Source organism: Labrus bergylta, chromosome 10, assembly GCF_963930695.1.
Source record: "Labrus bergylta chromosome 10, fLabBer1.1, whole genome shotgun sequence".
In the NCBI taxonomy this organism is placed as follows: Eukaryota; Metazoa; Chordata; class Actinopteri; order Labriformes; family Labridae; genus Labrus; species Labrus bergylta.
This window is the reverse complement of record NC_089204.1, coordinates 6,612,397-6,632,635: the sequence shown is the minus strand read 5'-3', so window position 1 is coordinate 6,632,635 and position 20,239 is coordinate 6,612,397. Positions and strand designations below refer to the sequence as shown.

Below are 20,239 nucleotides of genomic sequence, written 5' to 3'. Positions count from 1 at the left end.
TTTGACATAAGACACAGATATTATTTATGACTTACTAAAAGATGTCAACGTTCCTGTTTCACGTCCGTCTGATGTCATGTGTCTGACCTTTTCTGTCTCAGTTTTCTGATAACGGCCTCGTTCAGTTCCAATCCCTGGCTGAGAATGAGCGGTACCTGCTGCCGGCGCCCTCAGCCGATGGTTTCCCAGACAACATGAACGCATCTCTGTTGGCCGTGTTTTGGGACGATGCTGACCTCACCCGCGGGGACGGACAGCTGCTCTACCAGGTGAGTTACCCTGGTTAGGTTCAGCAGCCTTAATGTAAAAGTTTGTGCTGCAACTTTTTACACATCCTCTCATTGTCAGGAGTACCACGGGAGGATTATGTCCGACGTCTACTCTCAGATAGTTTTTAATCGTACAGCCGATGAGGTGACAAAGTTTGAGAAGCAGAGAAACAAGCCGGCGTTCAGCCCTGCCTGGATTCTCAAGATCACCTGGGACCGCGTGATGCCTGTCTCCTACCAGAAGGTCAACTTCTCAGAGGTGAAGACATTTTTTAATCACGCTAACCTTCAAATGTAGAAGGTCGTTCCATACAGATAATGTCTGACATGCATGTTTCTGTGTAAAGATGTATTAGGCACTATTTTTGTTACAGTGTTAAAATCATGTTTATAATCACAAAGCATTAAGCCAACATGCATCAATATATTTATTTAAATTTGATAATGATGTAATTTCTGCCATTTTCTGGAGATCTCAAGAAATAATCTCGTTATCAGTGAAAAGCTGGCATTGTTATCTCGATATGTTGCTCTGTTTTTTTTTGTCAGTTAACACCTGTAGGCTTGACGGTCAACAATTACTGCGTTTACCTCTGTACATTTTATTTTACTCTGTTACCCTGTGATAGTGAGTAAATCCACCAAACGCCCGTTGTTTTGTCAAGAGAGAGATCAGGTCGCCTACTTGTATGCAAATTTTTGGTGAGCAGAAATATTTAAAAGAGTAAACACAGATAGAAGAGTGATCCTATAGGGTCAAATCTTTGCATAGAAGTAGAGCAGTCTTAACATTGAAAATCAATGCATGCTCCATTAGATTATCAGAAGTGTTAACCAACACATTTCCAGCTTCTACATGATGAAATTATAAAATGAATCTGACCATAAGAGTACAGAGCTTGTGTTTGACTTTGGTCCCACCTTGTGGGCGTTTCACTAACAGCGTTTAAATGCAGAGCTTTCTGTTTACCTGACACCTGTGACTGAAGGTGTAAAAAGCAAAGGTTAGTGTTGTTGATCTTGTGTGGTGTAAATGTTGTAACCATGCAGAGCGAGCACAGCCTGAATAACTTGGAAAGAGTTAAAATATGCAGCATTCAGAATTTAATTTTTAAGTTTCTTGAAAAAAGACTACGCATCTGGTTTCAAAAGACGTAAAAGTAAATGTTGTTTCCCAAATTGGCAGATATATTTAGCCCTAACAAGAAATGTAGGCTTTATTTTTTAGCTTTTATATCTTTCAATAAGATGTTTATCTGGACTCGTCAGGTGAATGAGGCTTTAAATAGTGTAATGAGATATTTCTGATAAGAAATTAGGCAAATTCACTTGCTAAGATTTGAGTTTTTGCAGTGTTGTGATTCATGTTTTTCAGACGAACACGTTTCAGTGCATCCTGACCACGGATGGAGCGCGCTCCTTCGCCCTCCCCCATTATGGAGAGATGTTCTGGGGTCCCGGTCAGAGGAAACACCACGACTCTCTCATCGGATACACAGATGGAAAATCCTCCTTCAGGGAACCCACCGTCCCACCGGGGAACCTCTTCGGGCCCGGGGGCAGATACAGGCCCCAGCAGGTGAAAGGCATCATGGGCAAGTTGGGTCAGCAGGTGTATGATCTGACAGGACGGGCGGGGTTGGACGGAGATCCTCGCATCAGGTGCCAGGCGTGGGCCCTGAAGGAGCTGGACCCCTCAGAGTGGACCAAGAATCTGTTCTCGTGTCCCTGCACGCGCTCACAGGCTCTGGAGGACCTGTCCTTCCTGCAGGACACGGCTGACCCGGGGACACGAGTGAAGACTCTGAGGGGTCAGCGGTGGGGGGGCACGGGGGGACACGTGTTCAGGTCCATCCTGTCAAACAGACTCGGCTCAGGGAAGAGGTGCGTGTACGAACCGGACGGGCCGCTGCTGGCCGGCTTCAGTGAGCGCTACTTCTCTGGACACAGCATCCAGAAACACATCGGTAAGACTCAGAGTTTAAAATACAAACCAGTCGCTCCTGATGGTGCCATCTTGATTTTATTCTACATCCATGAACTACTAAAAAATAACGTACAAGCAGGTGGATTATAGTTATTTGGAGTTACTCTTACCATTACTGTTGGTCAGTAAGAGTTTGGCGCTTTGCTCAAAGGGTCAATCAGCTGCTGGAATCAAACCCTCGACCTCCTGCTAACAGGCAGTTCTGCCCGCTGATCCCTCCCTCTCTAACCTCTCTCCTCTGTGCAGACGAAGACCTCCTGCCGTTCCAGTGGTGCTGTATGGACTCTCCCCTGTGCCACCTTTACCTGAACAAGAGACCTCTGGACCGTTGCCAAGGTTACGGCTGGTCCAATTCGGACAGCTTCACTCCCGCCATGAAGGCGACGCAGGGCTCAGGTGAGTAAACGCTCCCCTGCTGAAGAGAGAAGTTTTTTTTGTTGAAAACCAGGACTAAGGTCAATTGTGTTACCTAATCCTGGTGCAAAAAGTGGATTTCTTAATCCAGATATATCCAGATTCAACCTTTTGAACAACCGCAGCAGTTAGTTTCACATGATGGTGCAAAACTGGCTTTTTTCTGTTCCTTTGAATTTTAACCTGTAGGTGCTATATCTGTGCATTTAAAAGGTTTCATTTAAACCTCTCCTGTGTGTGTTTCCCTGCAGCGATGGTGTTCGGCAGCCTCCACTTCATCACCTTCGATGGTACAGCGTTCTCCTTTAAAGCTCTGGGAGAGTTTGTGATCCTGCGTCTGTCCTCCACCACGGGCTCTAACATCTTCACCCTGCAGGGACAGATGGACAGGCTGCACACGCAGACCAGGAGTGTGGTGGAGGTCCCAGTGGTGGTACGCATGGCTGCCTTCCACCAGGGCATCGGCAAGGTCAGGATGTGTGTGTGTGTGTGTGTGTGTGTGTGTGTGTGTGTGTGTGTGTGTGTGTGTGTGTGTGTGTGTGTGTGTGTGTGTGTGTGTGTGTGTGTGTGTGTGTGTGTGTGTGTGTGTGTGTGTGTGTGTGTGTGTGTGTGTGTGTGTGTGTGTGTGTGGGTGTCACGCTGAGGCAGTGTGTGTGTCTTAGAGATGAATGATCAATTAAGAAAAAGTGGAGATTAATGCTGCTCTCATGTTTATGTGTAAATAACTTAGCTGTCTATGGGATGATGATTAGCCTAGCTTAGCATAATTTAGAAGAAGTGTGTATGTGACCTTCGGGGTCTCTTGCATCCAGCCTCAAGTGGACACTCAAAGAACTGCAGCTTTGTTCACTTAAGCATTGGCTTTAGTTTCCAACACCGGAGGTTGCAGCTTTCTCAGTTTATTTAACTGGACATTGTTCAGTAAAATTCACTGTTTCTGCATTCATTATGCTTTAGCACCAAGTGAGATGTAAGAAATAGCGCCCCCCTTTGGAGAATACTGCACCAGCTGCTGCTGAATATCGCTGAATCTCAAACCTGTCTTTAATCTACATGTATTACTTTCAGATTGAGTGGAGATGTGCAGATGCAGGAGACGGACTGCAGCTGTTTGTGGATGATACAGAGGTCCCAGTCACAGTTGGTAATAAACACCACACACACACACACACATCATACATACAGTACGATTTGTTGCACCAAAGTTCATCAGCAGGTTGAAAAGAAGCAGCTCTTAATTTGGCCAAAGTAAAAGTTCATTTTGGGGCTTTTTATGCCTTTATTTATAGAATGGAAACCAGGAACAGAGAGAGAGAGGGGGAGAGAGAGAGTTGGGAATGACATGTGGAAAAGGAGCCACAGGTCAGATTCAAACCTGGACCGTCTGCTTGGAGGACTGTAGCTTCCATACATGGGGAGAGCAATAAATACTAGGCTTCAGGTGGCCCCTATTTTGCCCCTTTTAAAATGTTTCCAAATCCAAATGACCAAAAGATCCAAAACGGATTGAAAGATTAGAGTTATGGCTGCAGTGAAAACAGCTGTGATGTATTCAAAGAACACACAGTTCTTGTTTTTGTCACTAAGAGTTTAAGGGATTGTTTGGAGATGATTATGATATTAAGCAACTTACCTGATGGCCTACCTGCTCAGGAGAGAGAGAAAGTGTGCTGTACCTACCTGTTAGAAGTCTGGAGTCTATCCCCCTTGACTCGATTTTCACAGGTGAGTCTTTACACCCTAAAAGACGTGGCTGTTGTTTCTCAGGTGTGGTGTACATGGGGGAGGAGGACTTAGCCGTGCGCTGCATGTCAGTGTCTCGCTGTGCGGCCGTGTACGCCGGTGGTCTCCATGTGCTGGTGTGGAAGGTGGTGGGCAGCAACCAGCTGGCGGCCATGGTGGAGGTTCCTCAGACGTTCTACAACCGCACCGTGGGTCTGATGGGTCTATGGAGCTCAAACCGCTCCGATGACTTCCTCAAGTCGGACGGCAGGCTCCTCCTATCGGCCGACCTCAACCCCCCCTCTGAGGAGAGACTGCATGACTTCGGCCTGTCCTGTGAGTGGAACATTATTTCTACTCTTAAAATCGTGTCTGAGGGAACAATCAGGGGAAATAAATAAAAACGTTCAGTCGATAAAGCTTCCAGCTGTTACCTTATCTGATCGACCACATCTGTGTCTGTAGGGGCGGTTCCACTCCCAGAGAGCCTGTTGTTCTCCTCTCCCCCCCTCTCTCCCCTGGTGTCTCCCTCCTTAGAGCAGCTGATGGGCAGCGTCAGTCCTGCGGAGGTGGAGGATCTGAGGAGAATCTGTAGAGGCAGTCTGCAGTGCGTCCACGACGCGCTGGCAACCGGCAGCTCCGACCTCGGTCTGCAGACTCTGGACGCCAAGAGGAAGTTTAAGAACCTGGCTCTGATCTATGGTAGGACAGCTGCACTTTCACAGAGACTTTTTTTTTAAAAACATCATGAAACTGTGTTAATCTGATGTGTTGTTTCCCAGGTAACATGCCTCCCATAGTGACAGAGCCCACAGTGATCCACTTTAAGGTCAACTCTACTCTCAACATCCAGATCAATGCTCAGGACCCAAATGGAGACCCCATCACCTTCTCGCTGCTCTACCCCCGACCTCCTCGTGCCTCCATTGGCAGCGGTGAGTGAGACTCCATTCTCTCAAACATCCCTCCTCCATCCTCGTCCACCTTCTTCTACAATCCTGGAGCTCATCAGCAACAATACTCATCTTTCATGAACACAGGGACACCTTCCTCGTCCAAATATTCCATCTATAGTTATTATCATCTGAGTATTATTCTTTATTCTTAAACAATGCACACACAAAGAATCACTCTTTTCGTCCAAACGTCCTGGTTACACCTGTGTTCATCCTGTGCAACAGGTTTGACCCTCAGGTGTAAGAGTGTGTTTTGCAGTTTTTAACGGTCGTCCTGTAGTTTGACCCCGGTGCTCTGGTCTGCAGGTGACGGCCTCTTGTCCTGGACGCCTCTCAGCACGCAGCCTGTCCAGCTGACCATCAGAGTCAGTGACGAGCTCAGCAGCTCCCTCTTCACCCCGGTCCTCAGAGTCTGCAACTGCCTGAACGGAGGAACCTGTCAGTACGACAGCGTTACGGAAAACCACCTGCACGGAAAGTTCCAGGTCCGGTTACTGAGTTCAGATTCTGACTTCAAGATCTCATCATCTGATGATCAGATCTCTGATTAAGAGTAGCTGATGTTGACCATGAACAGAAATGATTGGTTTAGAAATGACTAAAGAATTTTCTGCTTGGAGGACTCCTAAAAAAGGGACATGATCTGGAAAACTATGACAGGACAGTTGCTTTTAAAGGGGAAATGCTGATATTTATTAAAGTCTGTCTGACATTTGAATAATCTGAGACCTAGATGAATAATAGGTGCAGAAGTTTTTTAATTGTTCCAGTAGATTTCTTCAGTTTGCAGCATTGAAACAGACAGTAATGGCTACAATGGTATGCTATCACCTCCTCTCAAAGATGTTGTTTTTGTCTCTGACAGGCTCAGATTGTTATTTTCAGTGTCTGACAACATTACAGAAAGGATCCAAGGTTTTTGTTACAGAGGAAGAGGATTGTTTTTAAGGTTCTCCTTGATTTTAATGATGAAGAAATGTTAGAGCAGAGAATAGGACGAAGGTTTGTAGTATTTAACTCTTTGTTCCCTCGATCTGTGTGCTGATCAGGTGGTGGGCTGTCTCTGCCCTGAAGGATTCAGTGGAAAGTTCTGTGGCAGCGCTGCAGACGTGTGCAGAGGCAGGCCGTGTTTCCGTGGGGTGCAGTGCCGGTCAGGGTCAAAGGCGGGTCGGTTCACCTGCGGGGAGTGTCCCGGTAACATGGTCTCTGAGGGGGAGCAGGGATACAAGTGCTTCGAGCACGGTGTGTATCCCATAGTGTGATGTCACATCATTAAGTTTGGAGACCTCACACACTCTCTGATTAACCTTTCTGTCGTTCCACAGACATGTGCATCCCTCCTTTTAGCTTCCCCTGCCACAAAGACGCAGACTGCCTCAGCACCAAACTGAACTACACCTGCAACTGTCGGCCTGGATTCACCGGAGACGGGAAGAACTGCACAGGTACTGACCGCCTCAGTGTGAATATTAACACAATTACTGTTTACAGTTCCGTTCAACATCACAGCTCTTTGTCTGTGTGCAGATATAGACGAGTGTGCAGAGCTGTCCACCTGTCCCAACGCTAAGTTTGAGTGTAAGAACACGCCGGGCGCTGTCGACTGTTTCTGCAGATATCAGAACAACAAGGACGCTGACGGATGTGGTACGTACACAGTCAGGTTCATGGTTCAGCCAGCAGAAGACTGTTTTATGTTGAGTATAGTTGTTTGAGAGACTCAAAGAAATTATTCTGATATATTTAAAATTCACATTTTATTAACTTAGCCCAAATAGATCAGATCAGATTTGTTGCATTAACCTTTGACCTCAACTCTGACTGAAGTGTTTTAAGTGAATGTTGTGTCTCTCTGCAGGTGACTCTGCTAATCCTCCAGGTAAGACTGATGGTTTCCTACGTCAGCTTCATCACAGCTTTGCTCTTCTTCTTGAGTTACTATGGTTAACATGCCCATATATGGTAGAGACAGGTTGTCTCACAGGTGTTTCGGTTGTGGTGTGTTGACAGGGTGTAACGTGTTCAACGTCTCTGTGGGCTGGAAGAAGAACAAACCTGACGGACTCAAACAGGTGTGTGTGTGTGTGTGTGTGTGTGTGTTTTTTCTCTGTGTGTTTGTCATTTTGTCCTCAAATTGTGTCCTTGTGAAATTTAAACATATTTTATTTGCTCTGATACTTGTAGACTCCAATACAGCAATCTTTAAGAGTGGAAATATGATAAGTGTTAACCAGCTCTAGCTCTATTGAAGAGAAAACATTAAGACTTGTTGAAGGATTTCAGTGGTTAACTGTGCTGGATCAGCAAAGCAACACAGCACTGAATATCAGAAAACAGAAATCATTTTTTTAAGGAAGATCTTTAAGATGATCTTATCAGATTGTCTTAAAGCTAAGGGGTTCTCAGACTATACTTTTGGGTGGTTTGCAAACTACCTCACTGAACTTCCCGGCTGTTTAGTTAGAGGCTGTTGCCACTGAGGTACTGCAAATCCACAAGTGGGTACCTCAAGGTTCAGTTCTGGGCCCACTTTTATTTATCATCTATATTAATTGCCTTGGCAATGAATATTCAAAATTATTCTCCTAATTTTTATGCTGATGACAACGCCATTTACTGCTGTTCAGACACCTGCAAACGCTTTAGCAGATATTCAGAATGCTTTTGTCTAGGTCCCAGAACTCTTCTGTCAGCTGCAACTTGTTCTGAATGCAGTCAAAACTAAACTCATTTTTCTTTATATCTTCAAGGATGGCAGGAAGTGCTACTCTTGTCTCTCTAATCTCAATGGGACTAATCTGGCTAAATAAAGGTTATAAAGTTAATACAAATAATATAAAAAGCAATATCATTCCATTGTTCAAAGTGTGAACAAGATAGGACCAAGCACTGAACCTTGTGGAACCCCATTTGACTGTTAATTTGAAAATAACTATATTTATTAATTTCCTAAATCACACTGAGCTTTTTAACCTTTATTCTAGTCCCAAAAACTGTACATCGCTGACAAGTCATAGTAGCTTTAATACAAACAAAACATACTTCATTGCACAGAAATCATGTTTCTCCTTTTCCTCAGCTGGTGGACATCCTGTCGATGGGGTTCCAGAATAAATTCTACAATGCCAGTAAGAAGGATGCAGGACCGGTCTCGACTCCAGGTGTGACCGAATATCGTATCAACATGTCGAGTGACACACCCCACTGGTACATCAGGGACTACCTGTCCAGAGTCAGCAGCCACTATGACATCAATGACATACGAGTGGATGGTTTGTTCAGCTTCGACATGATGGTGTTTAATTTGAACAATATGTAACTTGAGCCCTGAGAGGCAGATGAGTTCTCTGTGAATTTACGATTTAGAATAGATAACAAATGTCTTCACCCAAAGAGTTCTTGTTTGGAAAGTTTGGTAACATTTTGTGTTATCCCTGAATCAGGTAGAAGAACATTTGACAGGTTAAGAAAAATGTATGTCTAATTTCTGAAAAATGGAATACCACAGGGTTTAGGTATAGGTCCTTTTTGTTTACTTTTTATTAACATTATTGCATCCTTTCAAACAAACTGCAATAGCTGTCTTAACGCACACTAAGCCACTTAAATTCCACCATAACCTTGTTCATGAACTGCAAGATTCACTTTTTATTTGAAATGTCATCATACATGCACAGAGGACTGAAAGGGGGGATTCACAAAGAATGTATTGTGACCGCTAATAGCTCCTAACATTAGCTCGTCATTCGGTCCTATTATCTCAGCGTCTGCTTTACAAAGCATACAGCGCCAAGAAAGTTGCTTGCTGCGTGCAGTTTGCTTTTGTTATACTACTTAATGTGGAGAAAAGCTATCTGCACCTTTACTCTGCAAGGAGCTATATTGTCATTTTTTATTCTTAAATTCCCGCAGTTTGCCAATTAGCTGTGTGGTAACTTCTACTAATTAAAAGGAACCAGTCCTCAACTTTATGTCTTGGTATCTAATCTTTATTTGGAACAGTAGAAGTTTGTTTACAGAATGTAGCCTAGACCGCACCAGTCTGAAATCAAGGGTACTGACAAGTAACGTTCAAGTACATAGCAGCATATAGGAAAACCTATATCCCGACAAAATTAATAACTTATACAACAGCTCCCTTTAGTGGGAGTCGGCTATCCTGTGATTAACCTAGTTAGGTTTAGCATTATTTTATAATCCTCACGTTGCAACAAGCAACAGTTAATGTTAATCTGTTAATCCATAGACAATACTATAGTATACGACATATATAATGAAATGAAGTCACAGTGCTGCAGGTCACTCAGTCTGTTTGCAGACCAAAAGAAGGTGTTTCTTTGTATTTCTTTTTTCAATATGTGTGAAGGAAATTAAATTAACTAACAAGGTCAGTAATCACAGTATTTGATTGGACCTGGATTTTGTGATAATTTATTAGGAGTTCTTTGCTTTGTCCCAGTTTATACACTCAATTCAAGACATTCCTGGCAACAGTGTTTGGTTTTATTTCTATGTGACCCCCGCCCTCTTGTGGACAAAATAAGAATTACAACAACATACTAGATACATACAAGAGGGCTGTGTTTTTTTTTAACCTGAGAAACCCTTTGCCCACCTGTTAAACTATTGTTCAGACGAAATGATTAAAACGATCCCAAATCAAAATCAAGAGAGAAGAAAATTATATCAAACTTAGAAAATCTTGTTCTTGCCTCTCGGAGCTACAGGATAATTGCATTGAGCTAGAGCATCAAATCCACTGCTGCACTTTTAATGACCTTCTGTATGCACACCTGCAGACCTGGATGAGTGTAAGACCAAGGAGGCGGCGTGTGTGCCCCCCGCCCTCTGCGCCAACACGTACGGAGGATACAGGTGTATCTGCAATGGCACGACGGACGTGGACAACACTCAGTCCTGTGTGTTAGGTGAGATGACTTTACATCGATCCTGCTTGGGGGGGGGGGGATCACTGCAGAGCTCATAAACGGACAAAATCAATATGATGACTGAGAGCTGAAGCCATTAAGAGCCTCTCGGGTTCTTCTTTTATGTCTTTAATGGTGATCAGGTCATTATTTAAGACAAAACCAACTAATTATTGTGTCATATATGAACCTGCTGATGACATTTACACTGTCTTTAGTCACACTAAGACATCCTGTGCCTTTGAGTATTTTACTGACACATGGTATGACCTGCCCCTCCCCCCATCCTGCAGACAGAGACCAGAAGAGCAATGTGGACCCGGACCTGGTTCTGGGCCTGGTTCTGGGCATCGGCATTCCTCTGCTCCTGCTGCTGCTGCTAGCTGCTCTGGCCTGTTTCTGCTGCAGGAGGAAGACGGTGACCGGAGAGTGAGTACCACCACAGAGCATGCTCAGCACAGCTTACACTGACAACAATCTCACCAACAGACATGTGGATTTCTAAATAGTTTATTGCAAAATGGAGCTGGAGGATGAAGAGGGAGGATGATGGTGAATATTAGGGAACCAGAAGGAGCTGTCTCTTTTTATTTGTAGCCTTTTTACTTGTACTCCTAGTGGTCCTCTGGTGAACTAAATGTGGTAATGGTTTAAGGAGATCTATTATACTAACTTTCACTTTTATTTATGTCCGTCTGGGACACCTATTGAGTAGCGTTGCGAGGTGTGTAGCTCTCCTTTTTTATCTGATACTGCCGTCAATAAAACTCTCATTTCAGCCTCTGTATAAAACAATAAATTTAAGCTGCTGTCTCTTTAAGGCCCCCCTCCCTTCATGCCCACTTGTATTAGCCAAGTTCTACAGAGTTCGTGCGGACCAAAATATGGAAGTTGAACTGGTTGTCCGTACAGACAATTGATAAAAATTATGAGCTGTGTCTGACCACGCCCCCTCTCTGGAAGGGCTTGGGTGTCTCGGTCTTTCTCGCTCCATGTCCTATTGTTTATGTTGAGAAGGCAGACTCAGAGGGCAGAACAAACACCTAGCTGTGGGAGTGTCACCCACCAGGGGGAGGGGTTACTGCCCTTTGTGATGTCATGAAGGGAAAATCTCCAAACGGCCTGTTTGATCACACATTTTCAGAAAAGTGGAGCAGGAAAAAGACAGAGAGGATGGACTTTTCTCATGATTGGGGGGTTTGTAGACAGATTAGGGACACATTAGTGTTAGAGGAACATTGTAAAGTGGATTTTGTATGATATGTAACCTTTAAAATGTCAGATTCAGATTATTCAAAGTTGTGTGCATGTCTGGCCCCATCCTGCTGGCTGTATCGATCACAGAAAATCAGTGTTCATATTTTAAATCCATATAACAGTCTTCGCCTGCTATCCAGTGACCTTAACACACATCAGACATCTTCTTTATTGAGCGATGATCATTACAGAGTGACTGCAGCCCCGATCACGCTGAGTGTCAAACCTCTACACTGCATCGTAATCGTCTAATGAAGTAAAAAAATGTGTTGAGGTGGCTCAGCAGAGAGAGAGAGAGAGAGAGAAAGAGAGGGTTCAGTGCAGGTCAAATAAAATATACTGCTGCAGAGAGTGACCACACACACACACACACACACAGGTCTGCCCAGAGACAATCTTTGGAGCAGCTTGAAGGCTTTAAATCGTGTCCTCTGTTCTGCTGCAGCTCCTTCTGTTTAACTTCTCTCTCTGCCCACTCTCTTACTATATTAAACAAAAACACTTCCTACTAACTGCTTCGGCCCCGGTTATGAAACTGCACTTGGGTAACACTTTGCAGATAGAAAACACAGTAAACAAGGATTAAAATGAGAGGAACACATGTTAGAGTACTCTAACATTAAAGCAGCTTCATGTAATTTATTATCAGTCCATGTTTGGAAAACACTCTGAGTTGCTTTATTTATGAGACCTACGAGAGACGTTGATACCATTCTCATTTCTATAAATTTAATACAGAGCTTTATCGCAACTGCAGATAGCTTAGCATAAAGGCTAGAAGAGGTAAAAACAGCTAGCCCAGCTCTGTCAGAGGTCAACAAAAAACCATCCACCATCAGTGGAAAACACAACGCTGTAACCCAAAGTAGAATCACAGACAAATATTACACTTTTGCAGAATCAATATGAAAATACAAAGAAGTAATGACCACCGAGCTTCGTTATGGCGCTGTTGTGAAATCGCAGTCTGAAAAGCCTGATGTCCGACTTTGGAGCCAGCAGAGTTGAACAGTTTTGTGTGTACGTGGAGTTCCTGACATATGTTTACTCAAAATGCCACCTGCAGTTCTCCAACCCAATTTTGAATCCACACACTGGGACACCAATGTTACACCATGGTTCCAAATGTTTGATTAAAAGGCGTACTGATGGCGTGCTGACAGCATACTGACGGCGTATTGACTGCCAAACTTTGTTATGTCTCTGTTGCGGACATGCAGTGTGATTGAAGGCGACTTAAACATCTAAAAACAGAATCAGTTTTCACATCTCACGGCAACAAGAAAGCCAATCAGTAAAATTAAGTAAAGGCATTTCTTCAAACTTTCAGACCACACCGATTAAAACATCAGTCACATTAAAGCAGCACTGAAACGATTCCTCCTTCATCCATGCAGAGGTGTTCGGCCAAACCTTAAATATACTCAAGCTTATGATCCTGCTATTTGGTATTTAGACTTGAGAAAATGTCAAGAATTAACATTTGTTCACCTCTTTCAGTCAATCAGAGTTGTTTGGACAGCTTAAAGGTAGAATGTGTACATTTTTGATCCAGTAGATGTCGCCCTTGAGCACCAGCATGAAACCAAAACAAGCTGCTGTTTGGCCACACCTCCTCCATACTGAAGCCTCCGCACTTCTCCAGAGACACACCTCCAACCTTTCTACACTCGCGTTCACATGAAGGAGTTATGAATTAGAACGCATCATAATTAAGCACAATTAAGAGCAAACATCAGACAAATTTATCCTCGGCTCGAGCTGCAATCACCTGTGTCCTGCATTGTTGTGTTAGCATGCTAATGTTAGCGCTCTTTAGTTAGCTCTTAGCTTCACATCGCATGTAAACTGACACAGAATGAACGTGATCTAAAAACTCTTACTAACATCCAAATAATCAGTGAGTATGTTCTTCTTCTTCTCTCTAGTTCTTGACTAAAACAGCTTTTATACACAAGGGGAGGAGCCGGCCGTCCCGTCCATGTAAACACGACTCTGACAACAACACAGCCAGCAGGACTCGAGCTTCTCACTCATTGTAGACAGTCATGACTCAGAGACACATTTACACAGGATAGACTTGATCTCATACAATATATATGTATGTGGAACATGTTGTACATTCTTCCTTTAATGAATAGAGCTGCACAACGTTCAATTACCGCCTATATTATAATTTTTATATTCATTCATCTCTTTCAAAAAGCAAACATATTTCTTATCTTCACTATAGTAATCATTGATAATAGCTACAATATCCCGAGAGTAAAGAGATCTGAGTATTTAACCACATTGATCATTATATTAATGCATCATGTTGAATGAAACCTGCTGGTTCTGCGTCTTACACCTCATGTCAGACATGCACCTGACTGTGTGTGTTCATTCATGTCGTCGTGCATCAGAATCTATGTGTGTGCACTTGGCCCCTGCGTGTGTGCACAGATGTGCTGCATCTGGGCCAGGTGTTAGTGGGCCACAGAGACACATAATCCCCCTTGATGACTGGCCTGCTTTCTCTGTAGCGGTAAACTGCACCCTATGGATGTGGCGGTCTCTCTCGGCATTGTGGGATTATGTTGTTAGATTAGAGAGAATAAGCAGAAGCCGGGGGAGAGGTTGTGCTGTTGTCTTTTAACATGGTTCAGAGATGGAGATGTTGGATTATGATGTATGATATGGTGGTATTTAAGAACCCAGATGTAAACGATGTGATGGAGCTGGATGCTTCTTTTTAACCCTTTGAAGCTCTGCATCTTTACAATTCTATAAAAATCTGCGTTTTATACAAAAGTCTCTGCAGCAGAACTGTAATTAAAATAATTAAGGCTATTAAGAACTTTGAGCAGCCTCTGGGCAAGTTTGCAAGATATCATTGGCAGGAGAAGAGTTTTTTTTTTTTCAACTTTTCTTCACAGAATGATTCATGTCGCACCAGGTTGCCCCGCCTGCGGCTCATTATCAGAGAGGATCTACATGTTTACTCAGAGAACAATCATAATGATATACAATCCAAAACATCTGAGCTGCGAATCAGACAACAGCAGGTCTGCAGGAAGCATCCGAGTGTGTGCTTCTTGTTTTTAATCAGCTTCAGCACCAGATTACAGCATCTTTCAACACTCTGAATATCTAGGCTACAGCCGGCATGAATATTCATGAGTCACTGATTCTTCCACAACAACAACTGCTGCTGCTGCTGCTCGTCCGATCATTTCTGTAAAGGGCCTAGAATGATTGTTTTAATCTAGGGAGAAGAGAGTGTTTATCAGAGGCAGGATTCACTGCAGAATGTGCAAAAACAAAACAAACAACCAGCATTCAGTTTGCTGAAATGAAAATTCACTTATAACTGGGATGTGAGGAAACACCAGAGACAGAGTATGAAATAGATTTAAACTATTGTTTGGTGTGCAGGTATATTTTAAGAAGTTAAACAGACTTAAATACAAACATCTATAGACAGATAAATATAAAAAGCATATTAATATATGCCTAATGTATGGGACTAAGTAGTAATATCTTCAGTCTGTCAGTATGTGTTTGGATGCATTTCAGCACCATGGACAGAGGACAGAGGGCTGATTTTTCCCTATCATGCTGATCCCCATTTTAAAACTCTCATATATTGTTACAATGCTGGATGTCCAAACTATACATGGGCAAAGTTTCAGATCATTCATGAAGTAAACGTATGTTGGAGTAACCCCAGGATGAGTTTGAAGAGGGGAATAAATGGCTTGTTTTGCAAATCATGTAATAGTTCCCCCATATGAAAACAAATATTTCACAAGACAGCTTCAATCCTCTACGGTGAAACCTCTAACATAGACTCTCTTCTCCAAACACTGGAGATCAGCCCTCCCCTGGCAGCCCTGCAGCGTTCTGCCCCTCAAAAGGCTTCCAGATAGCTGGAGTTTACATGTTTTCCCCGTGCATGCGTGGGTTCTCTGCAGGTACTCCGGCTTCCTCCAACAGTCCAAAGAGGTTAACTTGTGACTCGTAGGTGTGAATGTGAGTGTGGCTGGTTGTCTGTCTCTATATGTCAGCCCAGTGATTTACTGGAGAACAGTCCAGGGTGTAACCCCGCCTCTCGCCCAATGGCAGCTGGGATCAGCTCCAGCCCCTCTGTGATCCCAAACAGGAAAAGTGGTATAGATAATAGATGTATGGATTTTAAACGTAATGCTCATTTCACATAGTTACTGAACGGTTTTACTAACAAGAGGAGAAGTTTACCTCTAAAGAAAACTTTTAATGAACTTGAATCGCTTTGGATTCATTTATTGGTGTAAAATCACCTTCATTCACAGTCTTTATTTTCACAGGCTGTTGAGTGCTTAATCAGAAAAAAGGTGCAAAATGGGTCCTTGAACACTGAAGAATTCATGCAGGGACAGAAAAGTTCACTCACTTTAATGTCATTAGTTATTAATTCAGTCACAGGCAGGCAAACACTCAAAAACAGACGATACATTAAGGATTTGTACATGAGATTACAGATCATGTGGAGTGAGTTTATTTGATATAAAACAATATATCAGACATCAAGTCTCTCCTGTGTAAATGTCTCTGAGTCATGACTGTCTACAATGAGTGAGAAGCTCGAGTCCTGCTGGCTGTGTTGTTGTCAGAGCCGTGTTTACATGGACGGGACGGCCGGCTCCTCCCCTTGTGTATAAAAGCTGTTTTAGTCAAGAACTAGAGAGAAGAAGAACATACTCACTGATTATTTGGATGTTAGTAATAGTTTTTAGATCACGCTCATTCTGTGTCAGTTTACATGCAATGTGAAGCTAAGAGCTAAACTAAAGGGCGCTAACATTAGCATGCTAACACAACAATGCAGCACACAGGTGATCGCAGCTCGAGGCAAGGATAATTTTGTCTGCTGGTTGCTGTTAATGGTGCTTAATTATTGCGCGTTCTAATTCATAACTCCTTTGTGCAATGCAAGGGGAGAGAGGGGTTGGAGGTGTGTCTCTGGAGGAGAGCGGCGGCTTCAGTATGGAGGAGGTGTGGCCAAACAGCAGTTTGTTTTGGTTTCATGCTGGTGCTCAAGGGCGACATCTACTGGATCAAAATGTTGCACATTCTTCCTTTAACATAGGATTAGGACATCAATTATATTTGAATCTCATCTCTAGAAGGTAACAGCGGAGCGTTTGGCTGAACAACACGAGTCAAGCTTGGCACAAATAATTTAAGGAAGAATTGTGCAAATATGGAACCAAACATATACCAAACAGAAAATGATTAAACCTCATTTGTTAGAACTGAGGATAATTTGGAAACATGTGCATAAGCTGCAGCATCTCTGCATGAGAGTAGGTCTGCAGTGACTGTGTGTTTTCTCTGTGTCTTACTGTGTTCTGATTGGCTCGTTCCTTTTCTCACAGCCTCCCTCACCTGTTGCCGGGCTACATCCAGGAGCAGTTCAACCCTCCACCCTTCAACTACGCAGACCCCGCCCTGCACTACAATACCCACTGCAGCCCGCGGATCATAGACAACATCACACCGAGGCAACGCCACAGATAGCGCACACTCTCACACACACACACATTAAATTTTTTTTTTTTAAAAGTACAAATGAGCACTTTGGTTGCCTGTGTGTGTGCTTGCAGGATGAAAGACTCTTATTTATATGGTAACAAACAAGTAATTAAAGCAAAGTGACTTTAAAAGTCAATTATCAGCTCTCCTCCGGGCTGAGCGATGGAGCTGGAAGTCTTTCTGCCCGGACAACACTTTACAGTCAAAGTCTGAGCCAGCAGAACTCGAGCGCTGATGAAAAGTAAACCTCTGCAGTGGCTTTCTGCTTCCAGCTGATCTGAGGCCAGCAGCCGCTCTGATCACAACATTAGCATTAAGCAGAGTACCTACATGGCGTCAGTCTCCTGCCCTCCGCTCGCCTTCATATCCACTGAGTCCTGGTTCTGGTCCAGAAATTACAGCATCATGCAGCATCACTTACTAATCTTATTATTTCACAAAGATGTCTCTGTTTTCTGAAACCTCACATTTAAATTCCTCTGAAAGATTGTGTCTCAGTTATTTTCACATCACAGATGAATTCACCACCGTCCTGCTGCTCTGTGTGACCTCTGACCTCTGTCTTAAGTTCTGGTGTAAAGTTCACTCTTAACCCTACGGGCTAACTTGATACTTTGTTAGTTATATGTTGTGTCATTGTTTGGTTGCCACAGAGATGGTTTGTCTAAACTAGTAGAGCGAAACATCAAATCTAACCTTAATGCTGCAGAAATGACCAATCAGTGAGCAGCATTTTTGTTAATGCAGTGTTTGTCATAATGTATCCTCTCGTGTTTTACTGTCTCTGAAGCAAACGGCAAACTCCTGTGTTGAAAAATGGAGCCGATGCAGAAGTGCAATATCCTGCAGTTCCTCGAGTGTCCACTAGAGGACTGGCTGCAGAAGCACAGGAAGTCACATACACACCCATTCAAAAAAGGAGAGCATGTTTACAGCCGTGTTAAAAAAAAACAAATAGGTGTGATTAGCTCATGTCTCGATCGGCACACACTGTACGGGGGGGGTGAATGTTTCTGATGACTCATCAGTTTTGATTTGATGAAGGATAAGAGTTATTCACAATAAGGCGTGTAGCTGACATGATTGACAGGTGGGCGTGGTGTAACGGTTTGTCAGGAGGACGTTAGGTTGACTGAAAGTTAGACTGAGACAGCATTTCCAGCATGGAGACCGCCATCGATGGGACTCCAGCACCCCCTGTAAAATATGACAATGCTTTATGATGAGGTGATAACTGAAGCCTACAGCCTTCCTCTACAGCTGGTGTCAAATATTTAGTTACTTTGAGTGCTGAAATCTTTAACTACAATGTTAAATAAAATAACAGTTCTCTATCATTGGACGATGAAATGATGGAGTCACGGAAAACTAGAGCACGAGTAAAATCAAAGTCATCAAACATTTCTGAGGGATGAAATCTCTGACAGAGAACAAGCTGCTGACACCAAACTAAAACCCTCTGCTCCTCCTCATCCTCCAAGTTATCCCACCTTTCTAAACCATCACCATGACAACCATATTTTACGGAGGATGTCACACCTACTAGGAGCTATGTGTAAGATTTAAGGTGTAACTTCTGCCTACGTCGGAACTATCTCGGCTGGTGCTTCACCTTAAGTGTTAATAGAGCGTAAACTGAAATGTTACTGAATTAGAAATCACGTTACAACTAAAGACAACGTGTGAACTTAAGAAGAGCTTTGTAAAGCTGGACTGTCGGTGTAAAATCTCAAAACAAACTGTAAAAAGGATGTAAATCAATAAAAGTGCTGTTGTTACAATTTCCTAATCAGTTGTTTTAACTCGACCAAGTAGCAAAACCAAGAGACAGGGTAAAGATTTATAACAGGAAGTGCTGAATAGACTGTGGGCTCGGTGGGGGAGGCAGGTGGAGAGAGGCTGGGGGGTGTGGCTGAGGCGCTGGAGCTCGAAGGTGGAAGGCACTGGAAAGGGAAAAAAAACACAAAAGCAAATTAGTCGAACGGAAAATCACTAAAGAGATGAAAAAAGGTCAATAGAGTTGAGCCAATTTAAACATGAAGAGCAAGAAAAAAAATCTGGCAGCATGGAAAAGTTCAACCGGGGTTTTTAAGGCTGCCACTGATGAGGGTGAAATGAGTTGCAGGTGTGTTTGCACCTCCAGCACCAGGAAGCCTGGTCCATCCTCTGAAAACACAGGTGGATAGCCATGAGGTCAGCACAGGGAAGAAAAAATAATATATATATTTAAGAACCACAACAGCTATTGCAATGCTGTGGTCATGTGCTATGGGCAGTGATGGAAAGAATCCGATCGTGGATACAAGCGGCCGAAATGAGTTTCCTCCGGAGGGTGTTTGGCCTCAGCCTTAGAGAGAGGGTGAGGAGCTCAGACATTCAGGGCGAGCTCGGATTAGAGCTGCTACACCTTCACATCGAAAGGAGCCAGTGGAGGTGGTTCAGGCATCTGATTAGGATCCTCCTGGACGCCTCCCTTTGGAGGTCCTCTGGGCACACCCAACTGGGAGGAGACTCCAGGGTTAACCCAGAACTTGAGGGATTACATATCCTGTTTGTCCTGGGAACGCCTTGGAATCCCCCTGGAGGAGCTGGAAGACATAGCTGTGAAGAAGGAAGTCTGGGTTGACCTACTGCAATTGCTGCCACCACAACCCGTCTTCAGATAAGCGGAGGAAAATGGATGGATGGAATGTGCTATGCTGATGTTTGAAAGAACACATCAGTTTGGATATTGGTGTTTTGTTTGGGATTGTGGGTCATTTCCTTTGGCAAGCCAAGACAGAGCATGTTTGAAAGCTCACCCTGACATTTAGCTTCTCTTTGGAGAAATTGATAATACTTCATGATCCTGCTTTTGGAGGGTCTCACACATGATTAAAAGAGATTCTTCTTTATGTGGTGGGTAAGCCTTTCACATTCACGCTTAACACTGCGTTGTTCTCTTGTTTCAAACTGACTATCAGCGCAGATTTGATCCATTTATGAAGTTAATTAAAGTCAAATGAGCTTCTCTATCAAAGCCGTGATGATAGCAGGGGCTGGCAGAAGAAAAGCTTCAGGATGAAAATACACGAAAGAGTCTTTGTGTTGGACACAAGCCCGGAGAAGCAAGTGAGAAAATGAATTCTGGTTGTCCAACACAAACAGTTT

General features: G+C 43.5%; 1 protein-coding gene and 1 long non-coding RNA gene across 2 annotated transcripts in view; one reads left to right on the top strand and one right to left on the bottom strand.

Moving 5' to 3' along the window:
- LOC136180328 (uncharacterized) overlaps positions 1-137 on the bottom strand; it is a 12,815-nt gene extending 12,678 nt beyond the window's left edge. Inside the window, exon 1 of the long non-coding RNA XR_010666996.1 lies at positions 36-137. This is a non-coding gene — a long non-coding RNA (uncharacterized lncRNA). The remainder of the gene's footprint in view (positions 1-35) is intronic.
- LOC114920628 (mucin-like protein) lies at positions 49-20,239 on the top strand. Its single transcript, XM_029278765.2, has 19 exons — positions 49-269; positions 349-528; positions 1,645-2,236; positions 2,503-2,652; positions 2,922-3,139; positions 3,739-3,814; positions 4,438-4,728; positions 4,858-5,094; positions 5,175-5,327; positions 5,655-5,833; positions 6,398-6,590; positions 6,674-6,793; positions 6,876-6,995; positions 7,207-7,227; positions 7,359-7,420; positions 8,428-8,620; positions 10,148-10,276; positions 10,570-10,705; positions 16,933-20,239. The coding sequence occupies exons 1-19, from the start codon at positions 195-197 to the stop codon at positions 17,072-17,074; spliced, it is 3,267 nt and encodes a 1,088-aa protein (XP_029134598.2). The 5' UTR covers positions 49-194; the 3' UTR covers positions 17,075-20,239.

Excerpts from the sequence above, each read along its gene's own strand:
- LOC114920628 (XM_029278765.2), top strand. The coding sequence starts at position 195 with ATGAACGCATCTCTGTTGGCCGTGTTTTGGGACGATGCTGACCTCACC. Across the intron at positions 2,237-2,502 it reads CAGCATCCAGAAACACATCG|ACGAAGACCTCCTGCCGTTC; the intron begins GTAAGACTCAGA and ends TCCTCTGTGCAG. Across the intron at positions 5,328-5,654 it reads TCGTGCCTCCATTGGCAGCG|GTGACGGCCTCTTGTCCTGG; the intron begins GTGAGTGAGACT and ends TCTGGTCTGCAG.